At 35.2% G+C, this 25607-nt stretch overlaps 1 protein-coding gene across 2 annotated transcripts in view; it reads right to left on the reverse strand.

The window, feature by feature from the left end:
- Prkg1 (protein kinase cGMP-dependent 1) overlaps positions 1-25607 on the reverse strand; it is a 1047684-nt gene that overhangs the window by 883478 nt on the left and 138599 nt on the right. For both annotated transcript variants that reach the window (XM_070021099.1, XM_070021098.1), the window contains exon 2: positions 12579-12745. In XM_070021099.1, the coding sequence (XP_069877200.1) occupies positions 12579-12745 (167 nt within the window). The remainder of the gene's footprint in view (positions 1-12578; positions 12746-25607) is intronic.

Raw genomic sequence — 25607 nt, forward strand, 5'->3', positions numbered from 1 at the left:
CTCATTCTGCTTCCATATTGTTATCTCATTATGTCAGTCACTGTCTTGTCTCAGGGCCTGGCATATTGTTCTTTGTTTTTATGGTTTTGCCAAAATCATCTCTGTTCAATGTTTAACTTACAAAGACCTTCCCTTATCAGCCCTTATACCAGCGTATTTTCTTCCCCACAATTCCTTTCTCTGTCCCTTTACTGTGCTCTGCTGTCCAAAACACCCTTTCCTCCACACATACACACTACAAATATTCATTTGTTTCCTTGCTGTTGTGCATCTCATTCCTGAGGACATAGTAAACATACTGATGCAGTTCTGCATTGTGTGGCCTCTGTTACTTTGTTTTTTTTATTCACTAACTTGGGTAAATGAAATGAATAAAACCTAGTTTTGCCAACATGCTTATAGAGAATCACAGAGGATATTCAGAGGAAGAATCTAGACTCATTGGGATCCCACCATGATTACATTTGAACAACAGTCTTTGAATGTGTGCATCCTGGCAGAGGAAATCGTGCAGAGTTGTAAACACAGGTCAGCACACAGGATATTGACCAAAGCTATGGAGTGCTAGGTGCACAAGCTAGTAGAAGCTAGAAGAAGTGAGAAACGGGCACAACACTGGGCCAGGCGTGTTTGACAGACTGAAAAAAAGAACAGATGATGACCGAAACAGGATAGAGATTTCTTCCAAGTTACTAAACGAACCACAGGGCAATATCAAGACTCAGTTGTGCATCTGCTAAATTATAAAAGTTCTCTTCATTCTGCCAGAGTTTTCATCCTGAGGAGCTTGGATTTTTAATCATGGAAAGACATTGGAAAATGAGAAGAAAGCTGGAAACATGAATTCATTTTTCTCTTTAAAAGATCTCACTCGCCAGGAATGGCAGTTCAAGCCTATAATACTAGCTTGTTATGGGGAACATGGTTCGCAGCCAGCACAGGCATAAAAGTTTTTAAGACTCTGTCTCAAAAAATGTTGACTATAGTGGCTGACACCTGTCATCCCCAGTAGTATGATGAAGTACAAGTTGGACGATTGTAGCCCAGACTGCCCTAGGCATAAAATGTGAACCTATCTTGAAAAGAACCAATACAAAAAGGAACTGGAAACATGGCCCAACTATTACAGTGCCTAGTTGGCACAAAGCTCTGTGAAATCAGTCCTAAGTACCACCATGAAATGGTCTTGCTCACAATTACAGAGAGATTGTATAAGGTACAATAAAGCTAAGAAGAACTGCATAGTGCTGGATAATGCAGGCAAGACGTTATGAAGACATGCATTAAGTCAAGGTCATTTCAGTACCATTGCTAGTGATAGACTGATAGCCTGAACACAATTTGCGATCTAGGAACCAAAAGCAAACTAAAATCCGGGTTTCTACTCTGGGCACATTATTACAGAAAAAAAAGTTCTCATCCACAAAGTTGAGGGATTATGTACGCACAATGCAGAGAGGATTATGTCAATCATTTCAATCTGGTCACACAGATGGATCTGGATTGAACCTACAGGATTTGCAACATTTATTCCTGTGCTCATTTTTCTATAAGACAAATGAGACCAAATGGTCAAAGATTATAACATAAAACAGACAGGGACAGCATTGGAGTTCAGCAGTTTAGTTACATCGGGAAATAAAAAAATCAATCTTTTCTGAATATTGGCAACAAAATGTCCTGTTGCAGAAAATACTAGAAAATAGCTTGTATTAAAAAACAAACAAACATTAAACTTAATATTAATCACAATAGAATGTTATTTGTACGCATGGAGTGAACCTTTTATCTTGCAATGTGACTTATTTCATAAAAGCTGCCTTTGCAAAAAGAAAAGTAGAAATCTGTCTTTGCAAGGACAAGTAAAAGCAGTAGGGTTTCTGTTGTTTGTTTGGGGTTGAATTTTTTGTTTAGTTTGCTTTAAAACTTGCTTTATGAAAACACTCAGTATCACAGTGGCAAAATACCAAAACAAGCAAATATGCTAAGAAATGAAACAGTTCTTTGTAAGAGGGAGCAGAAGAGAAAGAGATTTCACACATTCAGCAATAAGAATTTTAAAAGAGATATCCAAGTAATGGTTGACAATTCAAGATTACATATGGACTGAGAGTAAGCACTATGCTGGAGATGTGTGTGAAATCATGTAGTACCTTATTTAATTTGAAAGCTTTTATGCCATTAGATGAGTAATTGTACTGAGCATTCAAAAGATGAAATGTTACATCTAATAGGATTTCTAAGTGGGGAATAAGCACAGTACAAAACCATTTCCTCTCCCCAAATGATGACTGGAGTCAAAGAATATTTGATTCCTTCATCCTTTTGAAGTATAATTAAAGTCTGATTTTTTAAATGCCAGTGTCTACTACACTAATTCAGGGATAATCCCTGGGAAATCTATTTCAATACCCAAATCATGAACATTAGAAAGTGTGCAAGCAGAATCCACAAAGGACATGCGGGATTCTTTCAAAGTTCATTTTACAGGTTGAGTCTCAGGCTTTACCCTGGACTAGCCTCAGATAGTGATCCTCCCATCCCCACCCCTCCTCTCTAGCAAAGACTACAAGTGAGGCACTACCACATCCCACTTAATTTTGAGATAGGATCCTGATAACTTTTACTTTCTTAATTCTGCCTCCCAAGTAGCTGGGATTGAAGGCATGTTCTACCATGCCCGTATCCCTAAAATACACAAGCAAACTACAGGGCCCTACATGTGGCCTTGTCAGCACCAACCACCTCAGTGTCAACTCCTGTTTCTCCCACCCAGACCTTCCTAACTGTTGTTTGCTTTGTTTGGAACCCTGTATTCATGATTTTATTTTCATTCAGGTTTCAGTTCAAATGTGACCCATACCAAAAAAGGGGGGAATGGGGAAAATCACATTTTCATACCCATATAGACATTACCAGACCCCAACTATGATTCCCCTTCATCTCCCTCTTTAGTTTCATTGATTCATAGCACTCATGACCCCCAGAAACATTTGCCTGCTTTTATTCATGTTTTTGTCTTTTTCTCCTTCAACCATCATCAAAATGTATGCTGTGTTCATTTTGATATCATCATTGTCTATGGAGACACAGCACTCAGTAGCTACTTCATGAATGTGAAAATGAATAATTAAATGAGTTCATAATTAAATCCAAATAAAGAAGCTATAATGTGGGGAGGAAAGTTCATTAAATGCTTTCTTGGCTAGTCTCAGTTGTGAAGGATTTATACAGAATTTAAAATTCCTACATTTCTTTCAGTCAAATCCACACTCCAACATTTTACTACTTAGTAGAAATATACCTTGTAAAGAAGGATGAGGAAGTTCAGTGCTGTAACTAAGATTCGGTGCTGACTAATAAGATTACTCCTGTAATCTTAGTCAGGATGCTGAAATCTGAGGATCACTGTTAGAGGCCAGCTAGGGCAGGAAATTCCCCGAGACTCCTCCAATAAACTACTCAAAAAAGCCAGAAATAGGACTGTGGCTCAAGTAGTAGATTGCTTGCTTTGAGGAAAAGCTCAGAGACAATGCCTACGCCCATTATTCAAGCCCTAGGATGGGAAAAAAAAGGGGTGGGAGGTGAGGAAAGAATGGTAGTTTAGTTTTAGTAATGTCTGACCTGCATATTTGTAGGCTAATTCTCAATGCAAAGAAAAATATTCCAAAACATTTTCCTCTTTTCATGACCCTTTGAACTCTTAAATTGTAGCAATAAGCAAATAATTTAAATCCTTACCATTACATAAAAACATTAAAAAATTTCCATGCATGACATCTTAATTGTTAAAGGATTGCAAGTAAGGTGTGAATACCCTACAAACTAAGTATGTTTTTTGAAGACTATTTTAAATTCATTTGTTAGTCTTATCCTCAATATTTATGGTGATCATTAATTTCGTATTTCTATAAATTCGAGTTTAACCATTGGCAGCACTCACTCACCCCCTGCCATATAAAATGTGTTCTAGGAAAGTGTAATCTCACATAAATTCATGTGCATATGAATTATTAACGTGTATATATTAGCAATAGAGCAAGTGGAAACCTTCACACTGGAAGTTCTTAGGGAAATTATTAAAAGTATTTTTAAATAGCTTTGATTTGAGGACATGTACCAGCATTGAGTGAACCATAAGAAACATCATAAGTCTACATCAAGAATGATTTAATGATGTTAAGACAATGTACAAAACAATGAAATAGAAGGCTCATATAAAACAATATTCTGTGGACATAAGACAAATATAAAATGTAATACTGAACTATGTTCTTCCAGCTATAAAAAATTGTTTCACAAATATGTGAATGGCTTTTGGAGAAAGTTATTACAATAGCTATTCATTAAGTTCCATAGTAAACAGTCACTCATTCCCTTCTTTATATCAGTGGGGATCAAATGACCTTTTCTGGAACTACACTCTGTTTTTCAGAGAGAATTTTAAGCACTTGACTATCACTTATGATTTTGTGTGTAGCTTTAGTTTTCTGTTGAAAGTATATGATTATAGATGTGTGAGATGTAAACCATCTTCCATAAGAGCTCAGCCAACAAATATGAGTGTACTATTAATAAATAAGCAGAATAACCTTTAGTATTGGAATGTATACACAGTAGTTTGATTGTTTTTATGAAGTTATGCAAAATAGGAAACATCAAATAGAAAGTCAACATTTTGTTTGGTTTTAATAGCATTTGCTATTATATTCTTATGGATAATTTTTCATGCTTTCATGATACCTAGACAACAATCCACTTCTACAAAATTAATCATATTAGGCCCAGAAAATAAAACTAAATAAATAAATCACTAATGTAAATATACTTTATAACAATAATTCCTTGATGTATTAAATACACATGAATTGTGAATTATCAAGAATCTAATACCATTTTGTCATTGATCATAATTTTAAACCTCTGAGCACCACTTATTGAATGTTATTGCAAAAGAAATATACTCATTACCTGACTTACATAACTGTAACTTCTCTTTATATCACTTTACAATAACATTTTAAAAAATATACAAGATGCATGGCACCAGAGTCAAATACAGTGAAAACAGCAGTTATACCATGGAGGAAGAACATACAAAAGAAATGTTAAAAATCACATGGTTCATTATAAATACATTAAAAACAACAGCAAGAAAGATAAAACCACTTGTGTCTCTATCTTGGGGTTAATTTCGCTTAGCATTATCTTATATGGTCATATGTACATAGCTTTTGAGCTTGCATCTTATATATACATTTTTTTCTAATTTGGTGAGAGGAAGAGAAATAACAAAATACTGAAATAAGTATATACAAATAAAGATATACAAGACACTATGCTGAAAATGAACTTTACAACTTGGGGAGGGGAGGGAGGAGTTGGAGAGGGAAGGGATGGGAGGGGAAAAATAAAGGAGGAGGTAACAATGCTCAATAGGAAATGCACTCACGACCTTACTCATGTAACTGTAACCCCTCCTTACAGTATTTTTACAATAAAAAATATACCTAGAGAAAAAAAGAAAAGGAGTTTATAAAAGTGATCTAATACAAATATCAGACCCATATTGCAGCCTGTCAAAGTTACAAGAGTAAGCCAGGCACTGGTGGCTGTAATCTTAACTACTCAGAAGGCTGAGATCTGAAGATCAAAGCCAGCCTGGGTAGGAAAGTCCATGAGACTCCAACTAACCACCAGAAAACCAGAAGTGGTGCTATGGCTCAAGTGGTAGAGTGTTTGCCTTGGCTGAAGAGCGCAGGGACAGCACCCAATCCCATAGTTCAAGTCCCACAACCGACAAAAAACAAAAAGTTACAAGAGTGAAATTCAAATAAAGTATATACAATTAACGACAGCATTTCTCAAATTTGGATATAGCTGGGGTGGGCAGGGCTGAAGGGAAATGGACTAATTCCTATGGTAACCATACCATGAAGCTTCTCTGTGCTGAGAAGTAGCTCCAATCTATCCTCACGTTGGAGAGTAAGCTGAAATAATGGCAACCCAGTCAGTGATTTCTCATTAAAGGGATGGATATTAAAAGCATTAATCTATATAACATCCCACAAAAATCATTGCAAATCTTGTTGAAGTCCCTGAGGAAATATGTCTATGTGTTTTTAAAATAAACTTGCAGCAACTGTAGAACCCTGTTAAATGCTCCACATGTCAACTATTCGACAGTTTTCATGTAATGATGACTGAGGTAAATTTTACCTCATTAGCAAGAAATCAATGTTGTTAATATACTATTACCAAGAGCAATTCTCTTCTCTCTTTTACTGCTAAGATGCTTTGTTGTTAATTTTTTCAAGAAAAACCCTCACCATGCTTTTGAAACTTTTAAATCTGGCACCCTCTCAAAATGAAAAAAGTAAAGACTGATATGTGAGCAGAATGCATGAGCATAGAAATAAAATCCTTAACTGTATGAAATGATAGTACGAAGAATAAAAATACTAGTGCCTTAGTTAACATGACTCATGATTTGCCTTCCAATCTCAAGCAGAATCTAGTATAAAGATAGACACATATATATTAATAGAGTCATAATATAGTAAACTTGATTTTGCACAATCACATCAACGAGTATTAAGTACACTATGCTTCACTTCTTAATTCTGCTGGATTTGTATGACAAATGGTATTACTTTCAAATGGAACATATAGACATATCCTTACAGATTCTAGACAAAAATGCATTACTCAGCTTAATCACCTACCATCTCTCATCAAATCTGTCACTAAATGACTAGTGATTGTTTCCAAATATAAAATCCACCTGCACAGAGAAAGAAATTATTATTAAGCATATTCAAAAGCATATTTACTGTTTCTCTGGACAATTCATAAAGAATTCTTTAAAAATATGTTGAAGTAAGAAAAATAGGTTGAAGCAAAATGAACACACTGATTTTCCAACTTCTTACTTTGAAAAGGATGACTGTGCTTTAGATTATAAATTGCAACTTGTTTATAGACAATATCTTATTTGTCTCTTGCACAGGCTTTTATGGACACACACACTCATGAATTCAAATCAAGGGAAAGACATTTTATACTATGCTAAGATTAATAACTCCTGTTCATCAAAAAGATACCTAGAAGGATTAAAAATACATGTATAGGGAGACATTTTCAATACATGTAATCAACAGGGTTAAGCTCTAAAAAAAATTATAAAATTAATTAACCAAAGAAAAGTTAACATTATAAGAGATGGATAAAAACATAAATAGTCCCCAGACATATGACAAATATTCAACTTCATTAGCAATCAAAGGATATAAACTGAAATCACAAGGCAGAATTTCACATCCACCAAAGTGGCCAAATTTCAATGTCAACAAACAAAACACAAACAAAATTTAGATGTAAGTGACAATTGAGTATCATCAGGTTAAAACACTTTGAAGAGGAACTTGATATTACTTAACAAACTTGAAGTTGTATATACAATATGACCCAAGAATTCCCCTTTTGATATCTACTACTTCAATTTACTGAACATGTTTATCAGTTTCCACAGTTAATGGAAAGTGAATCAATTTGTATATGCACCAATGTGTAAAGCAAATTAACTAGAAACAACTCGAATACCAAGAAGAGTAAAAAAGATAAACAAAATACATAGACTATAACATACATACAATGACACATAATACAAAACAAAAATTAAATGGCAGAAGAAGTTGCTCAGGATTATTAGATGAATATAAACCTTTTAAATGAAACACGTGCATTACAAATAGGATCTTCAAGAGGAAATTTTTGAGATCTGTGTTTTTATAAACACCTGTTCACAGACCTACAATTCATAAGCCTGCAGTTTGGGGAATATATAGGACATACATTATAGTTTCATGATAGGGAATTCCTTGTTGACCCACCACAAAACTTCTCTCTAAGGAGGTGTTATATCCTCATTGCTACAATTCATCCTAAGTTGGGAAGTTTGCTATCATATAAAGTTTTTCATTTTACTTTTGAAGTATTGCAAATTAGTTAAATACTGGTCATACAGCTAGAACAATTTATATTGTTTGGATAGCTTCTATGGTTATCTAGATTGATTGAAACAATTTCATTTTAAGATGACAATAATTTTTGAAGGTGTCCTATTGTCAGTTCTCTGGAGTATTTTTAATGCTTTCAGAATTTATAGAACTGGAAGCATGGTTCAGGTGGTAAAGAACCAGATCCTCAGTTCAAACCATGGCACTGCCAAAAAGAAAAAGAAAGAAAGTGAAAGGAAGAAAGGGAGGAAGGAAGGAAGGAAGTAATGAACAAAGGAATTTCATTTTGAATGAAGGTAAACTAAAATTTAAAAGTATAAAAAATGAAAGAGGATAATAGTGGATATTTTGTCATAAATAAGACCAATATCTGTTAGTTTATAAGAATAAATTATGATCAAATATGCATTGAGCTACTTATATGTTTGAAAACATAATTAAAATGTTAAAGGCGAAAAGAAATTTTTGTTTGCTTACAGTAATGTCTTGAGAAGCTTATACCAAAAAACTGATCAAAATTTGAAACTTCTACTAGGCAAGAAACTGAAAGAAACACAACTGACTTTGTTTTGCTAGCAAATGCATGTTAATATATGCACACTACTCCCAGATGATTTTCCCAGCCATCCTAATTAGTAAAGTTCTACCATATGACTATTCTCTTTTGTTAAACTCTGGCATTTAGGTATGCAGTAACACTTGGGACATTGCCCAGACTTTTAAAAAATTACTTAAAGCATATGTTACACAAGCATTTTGTGAAGAACACTTTATTTTGCTGAAGAGAAATAGGAAAAATTGGACTGATTTTTTTGAAACCACTTGAATGTATTACTGAAATGTCTTCATAGTAAGTTTCTGGAAATCCTTTATAGTAAATTCATCCATTGGTACTATGCTATATTGTTTATAAATATTAATGTTCATGACAGAAAAGAATTCATCTATATCAAAAGCTTATTATCTACTCTGAAAACTGAATGTGTTGCTTTAAAAACTCATTATATGATAAAATGTTTCCTCAACTAAAACTTATGAAATTTTAAATGACCATGTTTATTTTGACATAAAGATAAAAGCATAAGAATAGGAAATGTTCTATGGAGCTTTTTAGAACTTCCATCAGTTGATAAGATTATGATCATTTTATTAAATTTAACTAATGGCAATCAAGAGCATCTCAGTAAAATCATAACTCAGAATGTTGATGTATTATTTAGAACCCTATTTTTAAAAAGGATAATTAAAATGAAGTTCTTAATAGTTAATTAGGATGATGTGCTACTTTTATATCTTAGCAGTAAAAAAGAAAAGGATAAAGTTTAGTAAAATTAGCTCAAAGAAATGGGGGGTGATATATTAGGATATTTACCTTTCCCCAAGGAAGCAATTTAGTCCCTGATAACTACTTCTTTCTTATTTTATGATGAATATATTTCTGTGTATGTGCGAGTAAAAAATATGGTTCTTTTATCTTTTGTAGCATTATTGACTATAACATTGTAGTAATTTGTATCGGAGTATTTGTGCTATGGTATATCAATGAGTTTTAAAAGCATCACATCACACAATGGCTCTGTATCTTTTTCTGGGGAAAGAGTTAATACATTTTCAGTTGTACCAAGTAGTTACATTATGTCAAGTAGAGCCTGCCCTTGTTATTGTATTAATTTGAAGTTTTAAGCGTAGTTTGCAAAGATGGCATGTATGTATGTGCCAAGATGATAAGGGATGGACTTGGGATGGTGAACATTCAATATCAAGTTGGCTAGCTCAGGATACCAAATACTTGGTCAAACATTATGGTAAGATGTTTATGTAGAGGTATTTTAGGTGAGATTAATATTTAAAGCAGTAGGCTTGGAGTTAGGAAGTTAAGATGATTAGCCTACAATAATGTGGAACTTATACTATCAGCTGAAGGCTGAATTTAAAGAGTGACAGCTCACCTTAGATAGAGGAAATTCTACAGCCATCTTTAGACTCAATTTCAGCATCAGTTCTTCGTACCCTGTGGTTAAGCGCTAGCACTCTGAATGGACGGTTTTGGTATAATTTTGAATCTACCAAGAAAGAGTGAAAAAATTCCTGGGGCAAATTATGTAATATCATTAAGCCTTAAATTCTTCCTCCTTAAAAAGGATATAATAAATAGTAGACTTTATTTTACAGAATTATATTGAGGAATTGATAAATTTTACACATGGAAAGAATTTAGGCAAAACATGCTCCACATGTTGGACATTGCTCTAAGCATACAGTGAATGTTAACAATGATTTCCAAGCTTCTTCTAATATAGTTACAAAACTTGCATTTAGTTCTACAAAACAGGGATGAGATGGACAGTTTTAAGGCTTACAAGATTTTGTAGAAATCTATTTTCATAAGAAATATTCAAGATGAAAGGAAACAATCCACTGCTGTAACATTTTACATCCTTGAAAGGAATAATCAGCATTTTAAAACAATTAAACTAGAAATACACCTTGCTTTATACAATAGCTTAAGATGCCTGCTTCTCTCTCACTCTCTTTTTACATGTGTGTTTGTATATATGTGTGTGTGTGTGTGTGTGTGTGTGTCTGTGTGTATTTATATACATTTATACATCTATATATAATCAGAGGAAGTTATTTAGATATTACTTCTAATTTTAGTAGTTCCTTGAAGATTTGTCTCTATTTTCATAATTTATACTTAAACTCTATTTTTCCATCATCCTGTTCATTTTCTACCTATGTCTTACCCTATGCCCCACAATTATCTGACTAGTGTATATTATTTATATTTTTGTTGATTGTATTTTCATTTCACCAGTATTTAGGTCTACTTAAATATTCATATCATTTTGGACTAAGGAAAAAAACCTTTATAATGTTGAAACAGTAGGTGAAAACTATGAAAAAGAAGAAAGATAGAAAATGTTTCCAACAGAAAATGTTTTAAAACATTTAATTAATGTACATCTACAAAGACTATGAATAAAAATTAAGGGGTGAATAAGAAATGTACAAAGAACATTTTTTATATTCTGTCAAGAATATGGCTTATTAATAGAAATAATACTTATTAATATTGTGTAATGGATTTTACCTTACATTCAACATTCATGCAAATGATCCTAACTGAACTTCCTAACAATCCCATAAATCAGGAAGAAAGCAGAGTTCATTAGTGTTGGCACTATAACTATAGTATCTTATTTAGGGTAACAAGCCTTTTGAGTAGCATCCCTAATCTTTATCCATCAGAAACCAGGACTCTCCTCAACCCCCATCCTAAATATGAAGCCAAAAGTGCCTCTATATATTGCCTAATCTCTCCTGAGGAACCAATGGCAGAAAAAAAATATATCTTCCTTTGAAAAAATGGGGTAGGTGACACTCAGAGGAATTAAGTGACTTGCTCACATATGCTTTGTCTCTTAATGACCTTCACAAAGTTCACAATTATAGAATGACATGAGTCATGACTCATTTGACATAACTTCTGTGTGTGAAACATGAATCACCCCTAATAAACCAACTATTCTTTTGGTGAGGCCATTACATTATATCATACCCATTTCTGAAATCAGTTTTCTCTTAGCTGATTCAGGCATTATCTTGTGCTTCTTTCTTCTCACAAAATGAAAACATGCTATTATAAATTCCAAATTAGAAAGAAGCATTATGAGAATTTACCTGAGCACCAGATACACTTACCTCATACACACTTCTGGTTTTTTTCAAAGCTATTTCATCACAGTTCATGTAAAATGTATAAAACAAGTTATCACTTCTACTAATTAGGCAGCTAAAATGGCATTCGATGTTTATGATTATGTTTCTAGAAGTACACTGAAAATATTTGTACAGAAATATTATAGAACAATCTCTCATGTATATCTATCTATCTATCTATCTATCTATATATATATATATATACATATATTTTTTGATGGTCCTTGGGCTTGACCTTTGGGCCTGGGTGTTGTCCATAAATTTTTGTGCTCAAAGCTAGTGTTCTTGAACCACAGCTTCACTTCTGGCTTTTCGTGATTATTTGGAGGTAAGAGTCACAGAATTTCCTGCCCAGGCTGACTTTGAACTGGATCCTCAGATCTCAGCCTCCTGAGTAGCTAGGATTACAAGCCTGAGACACCAACGCCCATCCATATATTAAAATTTAAGGATAGAGTTTAAGCTACATTGATTACCTGACCAAAATATTTCCAATTACTTGAGCGAGCTTCACTGAAGCTTTATAAATGTTCTCAATGACCTAATAAAGTGCCATCTGAGTCAGTGAAAGAAATAGCATCTCTGTTTCTCACATTATCACCTTTGCCCATGTCTGAATTGGACTTTCATATTAATATTCCAAACAGAAACACTTCACATAATTAGTAGTGTCATACTTCACTTGTCTCTAGTAGTGTTTCACCTCTTTTCAAATTGTTTCTCAACAAAAGAAGGGAAAACAGCATTGCCCCATGTTTTACATTGAGACCTGTGTGCAAACTGATAAGATGAAAAGGAAATGTTTAAAAGTCAGAGAATCCAGGGCACAAACCATACCTTCCATGACGTACACCAGTGACCCCACATCTCCTTCCTTGATGATGCAACTGTCTTTGCCATATTCCACCGGGTACATACAATCCACAATCTCTTGGATCTGGGACAGTTCTAAGTTCTTCATGAAGTCATTGTCAAGGATAGCCTCCTTTATAAGATCCTTGGACCTAAGGTGAGAGAAAAAAAAATGAGTTACTGACACATTTGACAGACTCTTTGATAGTTTGCGAGGCTTCGTGGAGCCAAGCAATCTTCTGGCACATTATAAATGCCTTTTCTTGCTAGGAGTCGAATAACTTTCAGAAAGACCTGAGAATGAAGTAGTACCACGGAAATAGGAAAGTACAGACAAAATTTGCTTTAAGGAACTGACTTAATAACCAAGTGAACAACAAACAACAAAAAATATGCTATTTCATTATGTATTATAAATTCTTTAACCACAAACGCTGTGGGAAAACTACTGGCCAAACGTTTTCAATTGAAGTTCGTGATGTGGTTTAAGAATGAATATGAGCCAGATGCTGGTGGCTCACACTTGTAATCCTAGCTACTCAGGAGGCTAACATTTGAGGAGTGCAGTTCAAAGCCAGCATGGGTAGGAAAGTCCATGAGACTCTTATCTCCAATTAACCACCAGAAAAACGGGAGTGGTGCTGTGGCTTAAGTGGTAGGTAGAGTATTTTCCTTGAGCTGAAGAGCTGAGGGACAGTTCCCAGGCCCAGAGTTCAAGCCCCACGACCAAAAAAAGAGAGAGAGAGAGAGAGAGAGAGAATATGAAAACATACAGATAAATAGGGGGAACTAATTTCAAAAAATTTTGTACAAAAGAACCCAAGGCAAGTATTTTATTATTATTGAAAAAAACATGATTTGTTTACTTTTGTGTTCCTCTGCTATTAGATCTTGTGTGCTACATTAGAAGGAAGTTTTAATCTACTCTCTGCTGCATACACAATTTCCGATATGTGGCCATTCATAATATGGGTACTTCAGAAATGTGTTGGATAGAAATTTGAAACAACTGGTATCTAATTAGCTGAATGGAACCACTGGCAGAAATGTGACAGCTTTGTGTTAATCTACATTTAATGCTTGTTTCAAGAATATTATTTCATATAGCATCTTAATTTGTGGTGACCAGACACATAAAACTGTATCAAATCAGATACTTGGAATGCCATGATTTAGATATGGGTTTAAACATAGGCAGGAAAGTTTTTGCAGAATGTTAAAAAAAGATGATAATTTTATTCATCAGTAAGAAGTGTCAAACTACTTACTAACAAGACAGCACTTAAAGAGGAAGAGACTTGAAGGGATGTTTTCTCAGGAGGAACAGAGAATATCATCAAACAAATCACAAACCAAATATGAAGAAAGCCAAGTCACTACCAACATAAAAAGGAAGCAATATATTTGGTATTTTCTATTGAAAATTGTAATTTAATATATCTGAATAGAAGCTGGCCTTAGTACAGACTGATTCAGCAAGTGGCTTTCAGGAACATGACCTACAGAAGTAACCACTGCTGCAGCACTAGCTGTCTCTTCCTATTTGGGACTGACTTCTCACCTAGACCTTAGAGAACTGGCCTAGCTACAATGTACAATGTTTCATAATGATTTGCATTTGAGTTATAAAAAGATTACATAAGGATGAAAACAATTTAAAAGTCATTACAATGCAGAATAGTCCTAGAGTGCACTGTGAATGCTGCAATTAAAATTACATTTATAAAAACTATTAATGGCATGGGGACATAGTAATATTTTAAGTGAAAACAAGATTCAGAATAGTTTATAGGGTAAGTAGGTGCATAATGAAATGTTTTTTAAAACCTTACATTTTTTAAACTCCATTGTGCAATCTCTAAAAATGGTAATTTAAAAAAAAACTAATGGATTCATCTATGAAGACTAGTAACAATACAATTTCCTTGAAGAGCAGTCAGTGAGAAATAAAGGTGACAGTCATAGAACTGGGGTTAAATAGCATCAAATTAAGACTTCAAATACTATCAAAGCAAGTAAAAAAACTTATGGCTTCATGGCCTTGGATAACAGAATTCTGTTTTTCCTACATTTCTATCTATAGATTTCTATAGTGGTCATACATTTTATGTTAATTTTTCCATTTTGAAAGTAATTCATGAAAAGCAATTGTGCTTTTAGGAAAAATAAAATGAATAAAAGACTCATTTAATTTACACTAGCTGATTGTTACTGATACATGCAACATTGAATAGATATGCTTTCATAGGGCTTGTAGTTTATGCTAAAAGCAGGAATTCTCACATTAGGAATAGATGGGATATATCTTAAGTTATTACGAACTTTCAGATGCTCTCTACTTAAAAATTCATGCTCATGAGACGTCATTTAATTTGACAGTTCTTTACTTTCATGACTAAAGAATGGGTGTTTTAACTTCTGTTTAAAGTTCCCACTTTTCAAAAAGTTGCTTATCTTCAGACCTTAAAACAAGAAGGAAAAATTGTGTTCATCCATTTCATGAAGTCTCCTTAATTTTCTTACTTATTACTAATCTCAATATATTCAGTATATTCAGACTGACTCCCAGTATCTCTTGTTCTATAATTTTTTGTAAATATCAGAGTTTCTTGATCATTAAGAAATTTACTAGAAGGATTAGAGACATGGCTTAGGTGATAGAGTGCCAGCTAATGAACAAAAGCTTCAGGTTCTGACTTCTAGTCCTGATCTCAAATAAAAATAATAATAATAAAACCTTAGAAAAAGAATTGAGTTAAATTGTACTATCGCTGGAACTAAATTGTAATGTCTTCTCTATTTACTATTTTTAATGCAGATCAAAAAAAGGTTAACCAATGACTTCTAACACAATAAAGTCTAGATCTTACAAACCCAGGTCTTCAACCTTGTTGTTCCACTAGTAACATTTTATCCTTTGGGAAATACTAGTGTTTGATTAGAGATCTGAAGCCTAGAAATGTGCTAAGATTCAAAATAAAGCCCTCTTAGAAGAAAATAATTCGTTCTATCTAAAGATGATTGAAGAAAGTCACTTTCCCTCCACTCATATTAACCCATAATATCAAGACATCAGGAAGAGACAAAGCAATGATTTCTAAGATAATCCCTCAGAATTATCCAAATTCCAAGTGTGTGACACAGAGTTCCAGCATATTACAAGATGCTATTGCTTCCCAAATTTTCAGTGGAGAACATTTAAGCTCAAGTCTCTGAAGAAAACAAACAAGGCTCTCATGTATGCACCTGTGTCAATCTAAACTAAATTTTCAGGCTATGGATGTTGCTCAGTGGTATAGTGCTTTCCAAGCTTATACAAGCCATATGTTGACCACAGTATATGTTTAGGGTGCACGCACACACATGCACACACAACTAAACCAGTGAGCTGGTCAATATACAACCTATGGCATATCATTTGTCGGCTCACCTAGATACTGTCAATTAAATGCCACACATAATCTGTGTCTAAAGTCTACCTGAAAGCCAGATGGAAATCCTGTGATTCTGTGTAGTGCAACTCAATAACCTCTTTCAGTGAGCCATACCCAAATCCGTGCATCTTTGTGTAATTTTTCCTTTCAGTTTGTTCCCATGGAGAACTCAGAACCTCAGGTCAGCTGTCATTCATTCTCTCCACTGGCTTTCCAATACTACATTACAACTACTCAGGGCCTCCAGCTACCTCTTCTTTGGTTGTTTTGTTTCCTCAAAGAAGTAGTGTAAGACTCTCAAGGCAACTAAGCTGGGAAGATACAAGTAATTTCAGTTGCGCTGCCACTAGTATGGGAGCCGGAGAAAACAGCTATCCCAAGTACTAGGTGATTCTGTGCCCAAACCCAAAGTACATACTTTCAATAATATTTTTCAAGAACTCAGAAGCCTGCTCTGGCCTTGCCTGGCCCAGAGGCATAAGAAGTAAACATAAAGATCATGACCTTTTTTATCTTCTTTATCTGCTTCTGTGTATAAACAATCTTTTTTTAAGAGAATTTAATTTGTATTTATTATTTATTGTGAAAAATACTGTACAGAGGGGTTACAATTACATGAGCAAGATAATGAGTACATTTCTTATCAAGCATTGTAGCCTCCTCCTTTTTTTCCCCTTCCTATCCCTTCCCAGTCTCCCCCTGCCCCTCCCACCCAATCCTCCCCCTCCCACCAAAGCTGTAAAGTTCGTTTTCAACATGACAACTTGTACTTCTCATTGTTGCAACGGGTCCACCTGTATCCTTATTTAAATGACTTGTTTTTCCCCTTCCCCTCCACAAATTATACTGACATTAAATACAGTGAAAGCAGGGGTTATATTGTGGGGGAGGGACATAAAAAGCAACAAAGAAATAATCTTTTAAATGTGTTAGAAAAAAATGCATGAAAGAAAAAAATTTAAATACATATCTTAGGGTTCATTTTTTAAAATCTTTTCTTCTATTCACCCAAATCTGTGACTTTTAAAGGTCCTAAACATATAAAGATAATTTAGTCATTTTGCATTCCTCCTATCATTTTAGCAACATCCTATTATCATCCCCTAAAGTATCAGAAATGCAGAGTTCTGTAAATTGTTTTTTTTTGAGTTTGGGGCAGGGGAGAGCCCCAGTTTGTAACATTGACAATTTCCGTGGTACAAATACTCCTACTATAGACAACTAGAAGTGACTAAGAAGCCAACCTGACTGCTGCACTTCTAATAGTTTAAGAAGTAGATCTTACACAAACCAATACAATTTTTATTTATTTATTTTATTTTATTTGAGAACATACTGTACAGAGGGGTTACAATTACATGGGCAGGATAATGCATACATTTCTTACCAAGCATTGCAGCCTCCTCCTTTGTTTACCCTTCACCTCCCTTCCCAGCCTCCCCCCTCCCCCCCACCCAATCATACCCCCCTCCCCCCCACACACCCACACCGACATTGTAAAGCTGACAAACCAATACAATTTGACTGTGGCATGCCCCAAGGATTTAGTGGGATTTAACCCATGGACACTGAAACCAAGAAAATAAAACTTCATTTTCCCTGAAAACTTCATTAGGTGACCAAAAAACCTCCCTGATAATTAAATGCTAGGCATAGCATTAGTTCTTTCAAACTTTCAGTTTTAACAAAATGAATTAAAATTGTTACTTCCTTATTTATTTGAGGCACCAAAGATTCCTAAATAGGATCAAAGAATATCTGAGAGAAATTGTCTTTCTATAATCATAAAAAATTGACAATTGTCCAAATAAAGGAAAATGTAGACCTGCTTCTCCAATAAGGGACCCAGCCTCTTTAATTTTCTTGACCTAATAAAATGATCTACTTTGTGGTAACCATTTCATAGACTAGCAATCTGAGGGTGGCAGTGGTGTTATTTCAAGGAATGAGGAAGGTAAGCTCAGATTAATTCACCAGCAAAGCCTCCCTGAGCTGAGAAGTGCATAATGAGATCCAGCCATTTTCCATTTCCCCTCCATTACAAAAAAAAAAAAAAGTGTAGAAAAGCATTCTGAGCAGAAGGAAGAAAAACTAAATTTTAAAAACTGCAAAGGTTCAGAGGCTAGAGTGAGCTTGATCTGTTCAATAATCAGAAAAGAGGCCAGTGTGGTTGAAGTATTAGTAAGAAAGTAGGAAAATGATGGCAGAATGAGAGCCCAGAGCTAGGTAAGGGCTTAAAGTTCAATCCTTCACAGCTAATGACTGGTTGTTATTTTCTCAAAACAGCAAATTTGTTTTCAATAACTTTCAGACTGGATTTTCAATGTACAAGGGTTATCCTAGTCTTCTAGCAACAATAGTCATGAGAGAATCAGAGCTAGTGCACCCTTCATCATACCTATTATTAGTATTTTTTAATATTCTTTTTTTTCAAATTTTTTATTGTGAGTAAGTGGTTGTATAATTTCCCAAATTTCACAGTACTGTGGGATAGTGATGCTCAGTTAAAGTCACAAACACATTCTAACTTTCTTGGAGCAAATTGTCTATCACGGTCTATAACATTTATGAGTTCTATGAGCTTTGCAATAGTTATTTCTTCCACATTGGGTGATATGTACATTTCTTTTGTTTTGCATAGCATCAGCTGTTCCCTCTTTCCCACTTGTTCCCTCCCTCCCATTGCTGCAGTTGAGTTGCTCAGTTCACTTTGGTCAATGTCCAGTGCAGCTGATGGGTCACGCTGTTGTATGTTTTTCCCTGATTCCCTCTAGTGCTGTGTCATCTTCCTGGTTCCCCTCCGGTGTACACACATATACCATACATGTGATCAGCAGCATGGGGTTATTTAGTAGTGATTCGACCAGATGAGTAGGAGTCCTTTGTTTCTTAAGTCCTGTTAATTTTGTCGTATCACCTAACATTTGGGATTTAACATCTACTTATCAGGGAGACCATGTACCATTTGTCTCTTTGCTCTTTGCTTACCTCACACAACACAATTTCTTCTAGCTCCATTCATTTCCCTGCAAATGCCATTATTTTGTCATTTCTAATGGCTGCATAATATTCCATTGTGTATAGATACCGCAATTTTTGGATCCATTCATCTGTGGTGGGGCATCTGGGTTGTTTCCATATCCTAGCTATTGCGAACAGTGCTGCAATAAACATGGAAGTGCATGTGTCCTTGTATACTGTTTCCTGTTGTTCAGGATAGATGCCTAGAAGTGGTATGACTGGGTCATAAGGGAGGTCAATATTTAGCTTTCTGAAGACCCTCCAGACTGCTTTCCAAAGTGGTTGTATAAGTGTACATTCCAACCAGCAGTGTAATAGGGTTCCTCGTTCTCCACATCCCCTTCAGCATTTGTCGTTGGCTGATTTGTGGATGTGGTACATTCTGACTGGGGTAAGGTGGTAACTCAGGGCTGTCTTTATTGCATTTCCTTCACAACCAGGGATGGTAAATATTTCCTCATGTGTTTCTTTGCCATTTTTATCTCTTCTTCAAAGAAGTCTCTCTTTAGTTCCCTTGCCCATTTAGTAATTGGTTTGTTAGGTTTGGGAGGGATTAGTTTCTTGAGTTCCCTGTATATATTGGATATTAACCCCTTGTCTGATATATTGCTGGTAATATTTTTCCCAATTAGTTGGTTGTCTTTCTAGCTTGATTGCTATAGCTTTATCTGTGCAGAAGCTTTTTATTTTAAGGTAGTCCCATTTGTCGAGTCTCTCTCCAATTTGTTGTGACCCTGGGACTCTGAGGTTCAGGAAGTTCCTTCCTGTGCCTATAAGTTCAAGTGTCTCTCCTACTCTGTCCTGCAGTCGTTTCAGAGATTCAGGCTTAATGTTAAGGTCTTTAATCCATTTTGAGTTGCTGTTGGTGCAAGGTGATAGGCTGGGGTCCACTTTTAGTCTTCTGCATGTGGCCACCCAGTTTTCCCAGCACCAGTGGTTGAAGAGGCTGTGTTTCTTCCATTGTATGTCTTTGGCTCCTTTGTCAAATATCAGCTGACTGTAGGCATATGGATTTATTTCTGGATCTATTCTATTCCATTGGTCTTCAGGTCTGTTTTTGTGCCAGTACCATGCTGTCTTTGTTATTATGGCTCTATAGTAGAGTTTGAAGTTCGGCATGGATATCCCTCCCATGTTGTCTTTATTCCCTAGAATTGTTTTGGCTATTCTAGGTCTTTTGTTGTTCCATATGAATTTTTGGACAGTTTTCTGTATTTCAGAGATGTACGTCATTGAGATTTTAATAGGAATTGCATTGAACTTGTATATTAATTTTGGAAGTATTGCCATTTTCACTATGTTAAGTCTGCCTATCCAAGAGCATGGGAGGTCTTTCCATTTCCTAGTATCTTCTGTAATTTCTTTCTTTAAGTTTTTATAGTTTTCATTAAATAGTTCTTTTACATCTTTGGTTAGGTTAATTCCTAAATATTTTATTTTGGGGGAGGTTATTGTGAATGGGGTTGCTTCCTTTATTTCCCTCTCTGCTTGTACATTGTCAGTGTACAGGAAGGCGACTGATATTTTTGGGTTGATTTTGTATCCTGCTACTTTGCCAAAGTGATCTATGATTTCTAAGAGTTTGGGGATGAAGTTTTGGGATCGTGAAGGTATAATATCGTGTCATCTGCAAAAAGGAATAGTTTTTCTTCTTTCCCTATGAAGATCCCTTTAATGTCTTTTTCTTGCCTTATTGCCCTGGCTAAGGGTTCCAGGACTATATTGAAGAGGAGTGGAGACAGTGGGCATCCTTGCCTTGTTCCTGTTTTTAAGAGAATTGGTTGTAATTTTTCCCCATTAAGTATAATACTGGCTATTGGTCTGTCATAAATGGCTTTCATTGTTTTAAGAAATGTTCCTTCTATTCCTATTTTCTCCAGAGCTTTTAGCATGAATGAATGTTGAATTTTATCAAAGGCCTTTTCTGCTTCTGTAGAGATAATCATGTGATTCTTGACCTTGGCTCTGTTGATGTGTTGGATTACATTTATTGACCTACATATGTTAAACCATCCCTACATCTCTGGGATGAAGCCTACTGGTCATAGTGTATGATTTTTTAAAATGTGTTTCTGAATTCTGTTAGCTAGAATCTTGTTAAGGATCTTTGCATCTGTGTTCATCAAGGAAATTGGCCTGTAATTCTCCTTTTTGGTTGGGTCTTTGCCTGGTTTGGGGATGAGTGTGATATTGGCTTCGTAGAATGAGTTTGGGATAACTCCCTCCTGCTCTGTTTCTCTGAAGAGCTTGAGGAGTATGGGTATTAGTTCTTCTTTAAAGGTCTTACAGAATTCTGTTGTGAATCCATCTGGTCCTGGGCTTTTCTTTGTTGGAAGACTTCTGATTTCTTCCTGTATCTCCTGTAGGATATTGACCTATTTAATTGATTTACTTCTTCTTTGCTCAGTTTGGGCAACTTATACTTCTCTAAAAATGCATCCATTTCTGCCAGGTTTTCTTTCTTTAGAGAGTATAACTTAAATAAGTAGTCCATTAAAATTGTTTGGATATCTAGGGTACGTCTTGTGATTTTTCCTATGGCATCCCTAATCTTGTTAATATGGGTTTCCTCTCTTCTTTTTTTAAATTAATCTTGCCAATGGTCCATCAATTTTATTTATTTTTTTCAAAGAACCAGCATTTTGTTTTGTTAATTTTGGCTATGGTCCTCCTATTCTCTATTTCATTAATTTCAGCTCTTAGTTTGGTTATCTGGCTCTGTCTAGTAACTTTAGGTTCCATTTTTTCTTGTTTTTCTAACTGTTTTAATTGCAACATGAGATTATTTACTTGGTCTGTCTTTATTTTCTTGATGTGGGCATTGAGGGCAATAAATTTGCCCCTCAGGACTGCTTTTGCTGTGTCCCACAAGTTTCTTTGTGATGTGTTTTCATTTTCATTGAGAATGATTAGTATTTTAAGCAAAGCATGGGTATATCACCAGCCAATGTATGACAAGTAACGAAGGTAACCAGTGCTGCTTATCTTTCCTTTATTATGTACATTGTGATTTTTTGGGGAGGGGTCCAGTCGTGGGGCCTGAAGCTCTGGGCCTGGGTGCTGTCACTCAGCTCTACAGCTCAAGGATAGCACTCTACCACTTGAGCCACAGTGCCACTTCCAGCTTTTTTCTCTGCTTATGTGGTGCTGAGGAATCGAACCCAGGGCATCAAGCATGCAAGGTAAGCATTCTACCACTGAGCCACCTTCCCAGTCCCACATTGTGATTTTTTTTAATTGCTAGTTGTCTTCTAACTTTTTTTCTTAAGTTCAAAAACAGATGATTGCATTCTGCTGATCTAAATCATGAAATTACAGTCATATAGTTCCAGCAATCACTGAGGAAATTAAACATTCATTTGTTCAAATGTCATTTGGGTGGCAACTTAGACCTTCTCTTCTTTAATGCTTTCTTCTCACTACCATTGACTAGGATCAATGCTTTGTAAGTCCTGAAATCGCTGGCTAGATATTGAGAGCTTGTATTAATTAAAGGAAAATTACCGTTCTTTGTAGCTGTTCCAGTTACAAAAAAAGCCAGTATTTAAAAACTCCCATTCAGCTCTTCCATTCAGTTGTTCAGCTCTCCAGTGATGGAAGCATATTACAGCTAATTCATACTAGTGAGCCTCACATAAAACAGGCCAGTCTCCAAAAGCGCTCATATCAAACTCTTGTCCTATAAGCTCCCACTTTCATGTCATAGAAGTAGAACTGTGGGGGTTTCACAGAAGTATTATAAAGTGCTTGCTTGAGAAAAAAATAAGGCCATACAATCATACATATCCCATTACAGGATGTAAGAACTAAACCACTTTATCTATTAAGAAACCACCCTATATCTGAACCTTAGAAACCCAAATTATCACAGCAATAATTAAAAACACATGGCATATGTTTATATGGTAAACTACAATTCAACATTTTAAAGCAATTTTTTAACCTTTCAAAGCACTATATATATATATATACATATATATATACATATATATGTATATATACATGTATATACATATATATATGTATACATATATATGTATATATATATGTATATATATTGGGGGGGACGGTCCGGTCATGAGGCCTGAACTCTGGGCCTGGACACTGTCCCTCAGCTCTTCAGCTCAAGGCTAGCGCTCTACCACTTGAGCCACAGCGTCACTTCTGGCTTTTTTCTTTTTGCTTATGTGGTGCTGAGGAATCGAACCCAGGGCCTCATGCATTCAAAGCAAGCACTCTACCACTGAGTCACCTTCCCAGTCTCTTGCATTATATATTTATTAACTTAAAAACTAAAGTGTCTCCAATAAGGTCAACATGTCGGTACTAGAAACATCCATTAATTTACAGAAGTCCTCACCCATAGTAACAATGAAATGTACAGGGCACTATGTTGAAAAATGAACTTTGCAATTTAGGCAGTGGGGAGAGAGTAGTTGTGGAGGTAGAGGGAAGGGATGGTGGGGGAAAAACAAAAGAGGAGGCGACAGTGCTTGATGAGAATTGTATCCATTACCATCTAACTGTAACCTCTCTGTACAGTACTTTCACAATAAAAAAAACTTATTTAAAAAAAAACAAAAGTCTTCTAATTTCGGAAAATTAGAGCCAAATTTCACATTTGAAATATCATACATGTCCTAGGAAAGAGTGTATCAATCCCTAATGAACTTGGTTCAATTGTATCTAAAAAATTACTTTTTTGCATTAGACTTTATAATATTTGAGTATTCCTGGAAGGAGACAATGACAGATATCAAATAGATAGAGTAGATAGATCGAGAGACAGAGAGAGAGAGAAAGAGAGAGAGCATATATAGATAGATGATATAAATTATATATAGATATTATGTATATCACCTCTCTATAGATATATATGGATAGTGATACATATATACAGGTAGGTATTGACCTTTAGATTCCTATCAATAGATAAATATAGAGAGGGAAAGAGAGAATTTTTTAAATTTTTTATTGTAAAAATAGTGTACAGAGGGGTTATAGTTACATGAGTAAGGTAATGAGTACATTTCCTATCAAGCATTGTTACCTCCTCCTTTGTTTATCCCCTACCATCCTTTCCCTCCCCATCTCCCCAACTCCTCCCTCGCCCCACAATTTGAAATTTTTTAAAGAACTAAAATTTTAATTCTTACTCGCAGTTACAAAAATTTGCCCCATTTGTTAGGAAATGGAAAGACTTGGAAAAAATTATATTAAGTGAAGTAAGCCAGGCCCAAAGAAACATAGGTCCCATGGTTTCCCTTATTTGCAATATCTAGTATATGTCTGAGTCAAGCAGAAAAGGTCAGATAAGGTGATGTTAGGAAAATGAACCCTAAGATATGTATTCAAATGTTCTTTTTTTCTTTCATGCATTTGTTTCTAACACATTTATAAGATTATTTCTTTGTTGCTTTGTATGTCCCTCCCCCACAGTATAACCCCTGCTTTCACTGTATTTGCTGTCGGTATAATTTGTGGAGGGGAAGGGGAAAAACAAGTCATTTAAATAAGGATACAGGTGGACCTGTTGCAACAATGAGAAGTACAAGTTGTCATGTCGAAAACAAACTTTACAACTTTGGTGAGGGGGTGGGGAGGATTGGGTGGGAGGGCGGGGGGAGACTGGGAAGGGATGAGAAGGGGAAACAAAGGAGGAGGCTACAATGCTTGATAAGAAATGTACTCATTATCTTGCTCATGTAATTGTAACCCCTCTGTACAGTATTTTCACAATAAAAAAAAGTGTGGTTCCTGAGCTGCTTATCCAAAGTGAAAATAGTAACCTGATGCTAACAACATCCTTCATCATCCTAATAGTAGCATGACTTCTATTAATACATTAATATTTATTAAGTAGTCAGTTTGTTTTCTGCAATATACAAAGAGCATTACCTCATTTTAATTTCACTCTGTCTACATAGGCCATAGAATTTAGAGTTATATAATCTGTTCAACGGTGCAACATTAGGGTAAAAGGTATAGCCAGGAATGACAGATAAATCTGACTTCTGAGACCACTCTGTGCTAAACTATTTGACTTCTAAGCCAAAAATACCACATCATATTTTACAATTTGAATAAATTATCCTAATTATGAAATTCAAAAGCAAATGTTCTGCTGATTTCTCTCTAGTTCTGCAAAGGTAAGAATGCCATGCTTGGATAATATCTGCAAAGACCATTTCATGCTTTCAAAACAGTCTCACATCTAACATCTCTTTCTATTATTACCCAAACCTGGGCAGGAGGTAGAGTTGATGTGACTATTAGTCCTATTTGGCAAGTAGGAAAACAAAGGCACAAAGAGGTGAGATGCCTGTGGAGCTCTTGTTTGAGATTAGAGTAGAACTCCAGTCACTGACTCCCAGCTGAAATAAAGCACTTTACAATCCTCCCTTAAAACAGGCATATTTATAGCCATTCATTCATATTTGGTCCTCTAGCTTTGTGTATCTCTTTTTTTTCTCTATTGTTGTATTTCTCTTTCTTATTTTCCAGTCATTTTAATGTTCAATTTCATCTGAATAAAAACAAATCCACTATAACAGTAGCA

Source organism: Dipodomys merriami, unplaced genomic scaffold (assembly GCF_024711535.1).
Source record: "Dipodomys merriami isolate MVZ:Mamm:240054 unplaced genomic scaffold, mDipMer1.0.p SCAF_14, whole genome shotgun sequence".
Lineage (NCBI taxonomy): Eukaryota > Metazoa > Chordata > Mammalia > Rodentia > Heteromyidae > Dipodomys > Dipodomys merriami.